General features: G+C 36.9%; 1 protein-coding gene across 2 annotated transcripts in view; it reads right to left on the bottom strand.

The window, feature by feature from the left end:
* NOL8 (nucleolar protein 8) overlaps nt 1-8727 on the bottom strand; it is a 43827-nt gene that overhangs the window by 22672 nt on the left and 12428 nt on the right. For both annotated transcript variants that reach the window (XM_045298651.1, XM_045298652.1), the window contains 6 exons: nt 7612-7680; nt 5240-5429; nt 3587-4563; nt 1670-1783; nt 1139-1261; nt 804-894 (listed from right to left, as the gene is read on the bottom strand). In XM_045298651.1, the coding sequence (XP_045154586.1) occupies nt 804-894; nt 1139-1261; nt 1670-1783; nt 3587-4563; nt 5240-5429; nt 7612-7680 (1564 nt within the window). The remainder of the gene's footprint in view (nt 1-803; nt 895-1138; nt 1262-1669; nt 1784-3586; nt 4564-5239; nt 5430-7611; nt 7681-8727) is intronic.

The raw sequence follows: 8727 nt of genomic DNA, 5'->3' as shown, positions 1-8727 counted from the left end.
TTCCCCCCTTAATCTTAAATATATTTACATATGTACATGTCTGTATTTAGGCTTGTATGTATGTCTTTTGCCTCCTATTTCTTTATGCAAAATATTTTCCATTTTCAATAAGCTTAGAAATAATAACGGAATATGTAATATGTAAAAGGAATGAGAAAGGAAGCAAACAAAGTACAATAAGGATTAAGTTACAGGTGTGGGTTAACTCAAGACAAAGAACTTGAGAGAGCTTGGTTATCTTCTTGGCCAGTTAAATTCTTTTGAAAATACTAAGAGTTCAAGGTCTAAAGAGAAAATTTGGAACCACTGCTGTGAAACATGCTATAGGAAATCAAAAAGTGGATTTTTAAGATCCTTTTGTTAGCATATCATTACTATTAAATAAATTCAAATAAGAATGAATTTCAGTAGGATGAGACTGATATTGTACGGCTTTTAAAAAAACCTGTACCCAGCATGCCAACCTAAGGAGGGATGGCACTCCTCTTTTGAAAGAGCAAGAGTGGCTTACTGGTTTTTAGGGACCGCACTCAGAACATGCTCATTTGTTGATGTACTCACTCTTGTCTTATGCCAGGGATGAGACTGAGAACAACGAAACCTCTGATGATTTACTTCTGATCTTCTGGCAAGTACTAAATGATTTTATACAACTTTATAGGTGTAAAGAAATAAAGCTCCTCAATTCAATGTCTTGGGATGTAGAATTTCTTCCTCTTTTTAAAATAGGAAGGTAGACTACATGCTTTAGAAGTATTCCACCAGGTCTGACATTCCGAATGTTTGGATAATGTGCTATTTACCTTTCTGTTCCTCTTCACTGTCACTTTCTAGAAACCGAGAGTCCATTCGAAATCTGTCATCAGTTCCAAAGTGAGACTGCAAACCCATGAGCTACAAATAAAATACGCAGACAAGTGAGAGCCAGATCCCTCACAGTATTTCTCTTCATGGTTTAAAATCAATTGCATTACTTTATTTCCATGAAGTGACCTAACCACAAGTCAATCAAAACGGATCATGGAGGACTTTTATTTCAACATTGGTATGTATTAAGGTCTATCTGCTGCTTCAGTTCCAGAATATGTAGAATAATAGGAAGGTGTATGAAGTTTTATTATTTCCAGTGTTCACTAACCTTCTGTCCAGCTCTGCCCTCAAACTGAGGTTTGATATTAAACCTGTTACTGTCGTCTTCTGAATCAGATTCCTCATCATCACTGCTACCAAACAGCTTCTCAGATGTTTTATAAATGGATTCCTTTCATATTGATGAAGAAAACAAAAGAAACTTTTATTAATAACTGAGTAATCAACATTGACTTGTATAATTTTATGTCTCCTCATACTTAACATAAATGTTCATGGATCAACCACGAATAGATAGATGCTATGTTTGAATATAAACTCAACTTCCTGATATTGAGTTAGCCTTTGAGATAAGTTATCCACAAGGTCTCCAGTGTAGCCTTGATTAAGGGTTAATTAATTTAGCAGCTGATGTGGAAAGTACAGGATCATGCAGAAAACAAAGACACCTGTACCCGTGCCTGGAGTGTAGTCAATCTCACTGTAGCTTCCAGGAAGATTATGTGTAGTTGTGTAGAGGTCTAGAGTATGCAATAGACAAAAATAAATAACTGCTCAAAGGGATAGTCTAACGTCTTACCTTCACAAGTTCCTCTCCTGTAAACCTTTGTTTCTGAATGGATTTCTCTTTTGTTTCACTTTCACTGTCAGAGCTGAAGTAAGTATGCATTGGCTTGATCTCTGAATCATCATCCTAGGGAGGTTATCAAAAGTAGGATATCTTCAGACAGCCCAATCCAAAACTTACACTGTCATCTACTTAAGAAATCTAACAGAGGCTACCCTACATTTTCTGTTAAGGAGCACAAAGTAAATATTTTGGCTTTGCAGGTTACACACGATCTCATTCTTATTTTTGTTTTTCTCTACAATCCTTTAAAAATGTAAAGCCATTCTTAGTTTGCAGGCCTAAAAACATGCAGTTGGCAGGGTGGTCTATAAGCTGTAGTTTGCTGATTCCCATTCCCTAAAATATACATAACCACTCTTGATTCAGGCACGTTGGTAGTATAGTGTTTTAAGGTATTTGACACCATACAAAGACTGGAAGTTTGAACTCACCAACTTCTCCATGGGATAAAGATGTGGCAGCGTACTTTGTAACACTCTACAGCCTTGGGAATCCTATAGGACAGTATTGCTCTGTCCTATAGTGTCATTAGGAGTCATAATTAGCTTGGTGGTATGACTTGTTTTTACTCTTGATTCTCTTGCTTATAAGCCTTTTCACAACTTCTAAGAATAAAGTTCAACTTTCTGGGGCTTTTCATGACTTGTCACCACTACTTTTTCCTCTCGTACAATTTATTGATACTTTACACTCTTTAATTGCTCTTTTAACCTGGAATGCCTTTCCTGTCTCTGCCACTTTTCCTTCTGCCTGACCAGTTCCTACTTATCCTTTCATGCTGACTCTGATCAGGCATCTCCTCCACAGAGAAGTGTCCCACGGTAACTTGATGTCCCTTCTACAGCTTGATGGTCCCGAAGTACACCATTCTTTGTCCTAGAAAATGATTTGTGATGTCTGCCATCACATCTTAATCAAACAAGCCACATGGTACTCCTTGTGTGAATCTAGCATGTGCTCTAAAGGTCTGAGAGAAGAAATAACAACTCACTATAGTAAATACTCTAGTGGATTCCAGGTGGTGCAGTGGTTATGCACTCATTGGGCTAACTATAAGGTCAATTTGAAACCACCAACTGCTCTATGGGAGAAATGTGGGACTTTTATTGCTATAAAGAGTTAGTCTCAGAAACCCACAGGGGCAGTTCTAACCTGTCTTATAGGGTAGCTATGAGTTGGCACAGACATTATGGGAGTGAAAGATAGGAAATCTAGAATTCTTGTGGGTAGTGGTAAAACACTGGGTTGACAATAAAAATATCAGTGGTTTGAACCTACCAGGGAAAAAGTTGCAGCAATCTGCTTCCATTAAAAATAGGCCTGGAAACCCTATACTTTGCCCTACAGGGTTACTATGAATCAGAATTGACTAATGGCAGTGGGTTTGGTTTTGCTCGTAGTAAAACCTGGCAAGGTTTCTATAAGCAATTTACATGAAAATTCAGACATATGGATAAAACCAAAGCAAACCTTTTTCATGAGGCGAGGCTGGTGGGTTCAAACTGCTCACCTTAATGGTTAGCAGCCAAACACCTAACTTCCTATGCCACTGTAGATTCTGACATATTATATCACTTACTTATCCCAGCTATAGCTTCTGAATGAAAGAAGAGCAAGAAGAAAGTTTTAGATTAAAAACCACTTAAAATGTTCTTAGTAAATAATGTTTAGTCTCACTTTTGGGTGGGTTATATTAAAGGTTAGTATATACCATGTATATAGGAACAAAACCTCACAACTCAAGGGTGCAAAACACGAAACTCTGAAAGCTAAGATGATCAATTCTAAAGAGAGATGCCTTCACCTGAAAGAAAAACATGACTTCTTAAGCGTTCTTATTAAATAAAGTCTTTGAAATGTACTCACCAAATTTGCCAGGGCATTATGAACGAGCTTCTTTTGTATTTCTTTTGCTTTTTGTCTTGCATCCAAGGCTTCCAACCGCTTCTGATTATCTTGAGCATGCCTATTCTCAGCAACATCTGAATTACTCAAAGAATGTGGAAGATCACCTTTGCATTTTTGTGCCTTTTTACTGAGCACACAGCTGAGCCTGTCTTCCCATGAAGAGATGTTTGGTGATTTTTCAGATGTAAACCTGTGTGAATCACTTCTCTCCTCTAAATCAACTTCTATCTCTGGGGTATCCAGGTGACCATCTTTATCAAAGTCTGTTTTGTAGACCTTTACACCAAGATTTAAGGACTTTTTACCTTTTAATGGTAACAGACTAGAAGTTACCTTTTCTTTGCTCGGAGTCACCACTTTGTGATCCTGGCTCTCAAAAGAGGTTTGCCTGTTTTGAAGCTCAGTATGGTTTAGGCTACTTGCCTTCTTTGCATGTTGGTATGAAGTCAGTTCTCTTAGTGAGCTATCAGCATACAAGGATCCCTTTTCCATGGAAATGCTACTGGGATCCTCAAGTTTCAAGAAATGCTGGTCTTTATTAAAATAGTTAGAGACAATACTTTCTTTCAATAATTTTTTCATTGATTCCTTTCCATAGAGAGAACCTATTCCCTTGAAAGCCTGGAATTTGTTTTCTTTTGGTTTCTGTTCACTACAGCTATTCTTTTTCTCCTCTAACAGAGACATCACTATCTTCTCAGCGTGCGTGCACGGTTTGCCTCTACAGAGAGTGTTAGAAGTCTTGAGACTCTTGGAGTCCCTGACAAACCGGTCGCTGGTGGTTTCCTGGCGATCACTCTCAGTGCTTTCACGTGGAGGCTCCGGGTCACTGCGACACATCTGTTCCAGATCAGCCAAAGTGAGGTCGACATGAAGACAGTTTTGCATTATATCATTGTATGCTTCATCGCCTTCAGACGCAGATGACTCTGTGTCTGAAATAGAATTAGAATCATTATTGCGACTTGAACTAGATGGCATTTAGAATGTAGTTTTATCCCAATTACTGACAACTCACTCTATCCTTCCCTTTTGTATTTTAATAGAATCACCAGAAAATTCACTGCCTTTTGTCTTTGAGCTTCCATGTTTTGTATATTTAAAAACTCTATACTACTTCTTACCTTACTATTTATTTTCATTGCTATGATTTTACCCATAAATCCTTAATCATAGTCACAATCATTTTCTGTAACATTATCATTATTAACCTGGCCAGAGACATTATTTTTGGCATATAAACTGGTTAAAATTAAAAGTTTGTGAACATTTGATTTGAAACCCCCTCTTACAACTACAAAGTTATTTTTACTGAGAACCATTAACTTCTCTGTAAGTTTTCTTCTCTTCTCATCATTGTACTTAATTCATCTTCATAATCAATATCATCATCAGACATGCTATTTTTGTCACTGGCATTTTCCAAGCCACCAGTCTAAAAAGGTACATCTTTATGTTTCTGATTAGAATTAGTAATATATTAATTGGGTGATTCAGTCAGATTGATGGGAATGAGGTGTGTTTTATACAGCCTGTTGTAGCATAAATGTGAACTGTCCACTAACTAACTATGACTTGGGCAAACAGCCAAAGGCCCAATGGCACCCTTACCATGCTGTTCTTTAATTAACTTCTTGGGGGGGCTGTGAAAGTCAGTGAAGTCTCCTCGTCGTTTCTTACTCATAGGATCATTCCTTTCTTCCAATTGCCAAGTAAGGTTTGTTATAGGGATTGTGCTTACAGAATTCTCCCCTATCTTCTTCAGGTTATGGCAGAAGTTTGATGGGTCATATTTTATGATGTTATGGAGAGTGAAGGAAAAAAACCCAATAGTATCAAGTTTTAGGAAATCTGGTGAAACAGAAGACATACTGTTTGAGCTCGGCATTTTCCTTGTCTACCCTCATGTTTTATTCAAATAAAATGAAGACTGCACTCGGTGCTCTTTTAGGGTCTTTGGAATTGGGCTTTCTTCCTAGATAAATTTCCACATCTTCAGAGTAAAAACCAAGCCCCTCCATTGCAAGAGGGCGGAAATTACTTATATACATATTATCACAAACATATTCAGATCACATGCTACGTACATAGGCCCCAATAATGTTTTTGGTAAATGAGAGAAAGTCATCCTTGAACTGTTAATGAGAAACAATATATAGCGGGAACTCAGGACGGCAAAGCTATACAATGCTTGGCTTGTCCTTTCTTCTCTATTACCGGTGGCCTTTCCTGGAGTCTCAACACGAACTCATCCCAATTCTCCTGATCTTTGTAGCTCAATGAAGTCCGTTTCACATTCTACTCAATCGCTGCAATACATTTTGTAGGTTTCTATTATAAACTTGGTCTGCATTGCTATTGACGCTCAAAAAGACACCAGTTAATATCAATATGCAGTGACAACAAAGTTTATTTTCTAAAACATGAATGGAAAAGTATAAACTCATTTTTGTAACACTTGAAAAGCATCTTTGTTCATTTAATAACTATTTTTTGTTGTTAAGTGTTCTTGAATAGATTTCAAATTCATATCCATCCATGTAACACAGAGCTGCCCAACAGGATTTTTCAATGCTAAATCTTTGGGCTGCTAACTGTAAGGTCAGTGGTTTAAAACCACCAATTGTTCCAGATGAGAAATCTTCCTGTAAAGATTTAGTCTTGGAAACTCACAGGAGCAGCTATATACTCTATCCTATAGGGTCACTGTGAGTAGGAATGACTCAATGGCAGTGAGGAAAAGATAATCTTTAAGGAAGCAGACAGTAAGGCCTTTCTACCATAGAGTCACTGGGTGTATCTGAACTGCCAACCTTTTGAGTTAGTAGAGCAATTGACTACCAGGGCTGCTGCTGCTCTTTGTTTTACCAGGGCTTCTTAATGCACGCCAATGAAGGCTACAAAAAGCTTTTGGAAAAATTCCATTATCTTTTAACTCCATCTTTCCATGAACTTTTGAAGCCTCCCTGTAGTGTTTATTGTCTCTCAGCTTCACACTGTTATGCTCTTAGTGGTGGGATGCCAGAGATGACAAGGAAGAAAGAGGTCAGTATTGGCCTAAACGCAGTATTAATGGCAATGGGCAAAAGCAGTAACTGGTGCTGCTTGGGCCTTGATTCGAGTAGCAGCCTGAGGGGATCAAAATGGTCAGCTTCTCATTTCAAGTTGGACTGCGAACTGTAAGATCAGCAGTTTTAAACTACCAGGTGCTTCTTATGAGAAAAATGAGGCTGTCTACTTAGTAATAGGCACACTCTCTGAAACCCACAGGGGCAGTTATATTCTGTCCTATAGGATCACTATAAATCAGAATCGACTTGATGGCAGTTTGGGAATTTTGGAGCTTCAGGTGTGGTGGCTTGCTGCAGTTATTAATCATTAGGCAGCAGGGCTATCAGCTTCTTGTTTCTCAGGTTTATTTCTAACCAAAGAATACAAACAGATAATGTCGTTTGCACACAAGTCCATGACAGATGGTCTGTCCTCATTTGCTCAAGGTAACAGGCATCAACCACATTCTGTTGCCTGTACATATTTTCATCTATTCTTTTCTTCTTTCTTAGCCTTCATCCTATTTATTTTTTATTAATTCAAAATATACTTAAATTCACTTAAGCTCCAACTCAAGTCTTAAAGCTTTCATATAGCCTTCCTTAGTTATAGACACTCTTTTATAATATCCCTCATCCCATATTAGCTCATTTACAGTGGTTTTGAATACATCAGAACAGGGGTGAAGTATGTATATGTCAATAAATTAAATAGTTAATTTGGCACTGATCATAAAGAACTTCTTTATTAGATCCAATTATCTAATTAGGTAAATCTCATCTAAAACTTAGAAAAACAGAAACCAGTATATAAATACCTACAGGTTTGCTGACACAAGCAGAGATATTTTAAAGGTATGAAATAAACTTTGGAAACTATTCTTTACTATGCTAAACAATAATTAACTCTGAAGCATTAGTCAAAAAGGATATTTTTCGTTTACGTTGATTCTTAAGATGAAGGACCGGTAAGATTCTTCCAAATTTACTCACAACCCAATTCTATAGAAAGAAAGAAAGAAAAAGTACGTATGCCACACATGAAAAATATTTCAATGACCGAAATACATAAACATAATCTTGTAAACATTTTGAAACAGGAGTGAGTCATGAGCATAATTGCATGCAGCTTTCTGACAAAAAAACAAGGATTGTTAAACAGTAAGAAAAGCAATGTACCGTATATATTCGAGTATAAGCCAACCCGAATATCAGCCGAGGCACCTAATTTTACCACAAAAACTGCATAAAAAATGTGCTGAAAAACCTGGCTTATACACGAGTATATACGGTAATACACCATAGAATTAAAACAAAGGAGAATAACAATATGATTATTCAGATGAAGCAGAAAAGACATTTGACAAATTCTAACAAGCAGTCCTAATAAGAATGGTTAACAAAAATAGGAGAACCGTTTAACATAATTAAGGGCATGTATACAAAACCAACCGCCACCATTAATCTCAATGGATAGACACTGAAAATACTCTACTCCCAATGGGAACTACTCCTATTCTTTAACTCCTGTATAATACTGCAAGCATTAGCCAGAGGAGTAAAGGCAATAAAGTGAAATAAAAAACATCCATATTGGCAAAGAAGTAAAAATACCTCTATTTGCAGATAAGATCTATACAGAGAAAATCCTAAAAACGTACTGAGAAAGTTACTGGAATTAACTTAAAAAGATCAAGGTGGCAGGGTAGAAGGCAACATACAAAGACCAGGCAGATTCATTACATGAAAAGCCTGAAAAGGACATCAGGAAAACAGCACCATTTACAATAGTCACACAAATATAAAATATTTAGGGCTAAATCTCACCAAGGATACAACAGACCTAAAGACTACAAAGTATTACTTCAAAAAAACTAAGAGATTTACAAAAATGGAATATGGCATGCTTATGGACAGGAAAACTTAATACTGTTATAATGTCAATACTATCCAAAGCAATTTACAGATATAATGTAATCCTGATGTACGGTCAATCATCATTCTTTAAAGCTATTGAAAAGGAACCAACTGTATATGGGAAAGAAAGAG

The sequence above is a fragment of the Echinops telfairi genome, unplaced genomic scaffold (genome assembly GCF_000313985.2).
Source record: "Echinops telfairi isolate 266 unplaced genomic scaffold, ASM31398v2 ScPeMD7_7430;HRSCAF=8468, whole genome shotgun sequence".
NCBI lineage: Eukaryota > Metazoa > Chordata > Mammalia > Afrosoricida > Tenrecidae > Echinops > Echinops telfairi.
This window is presented reverse-complemented; position numbering and strand designations above follow the sequence as displayed.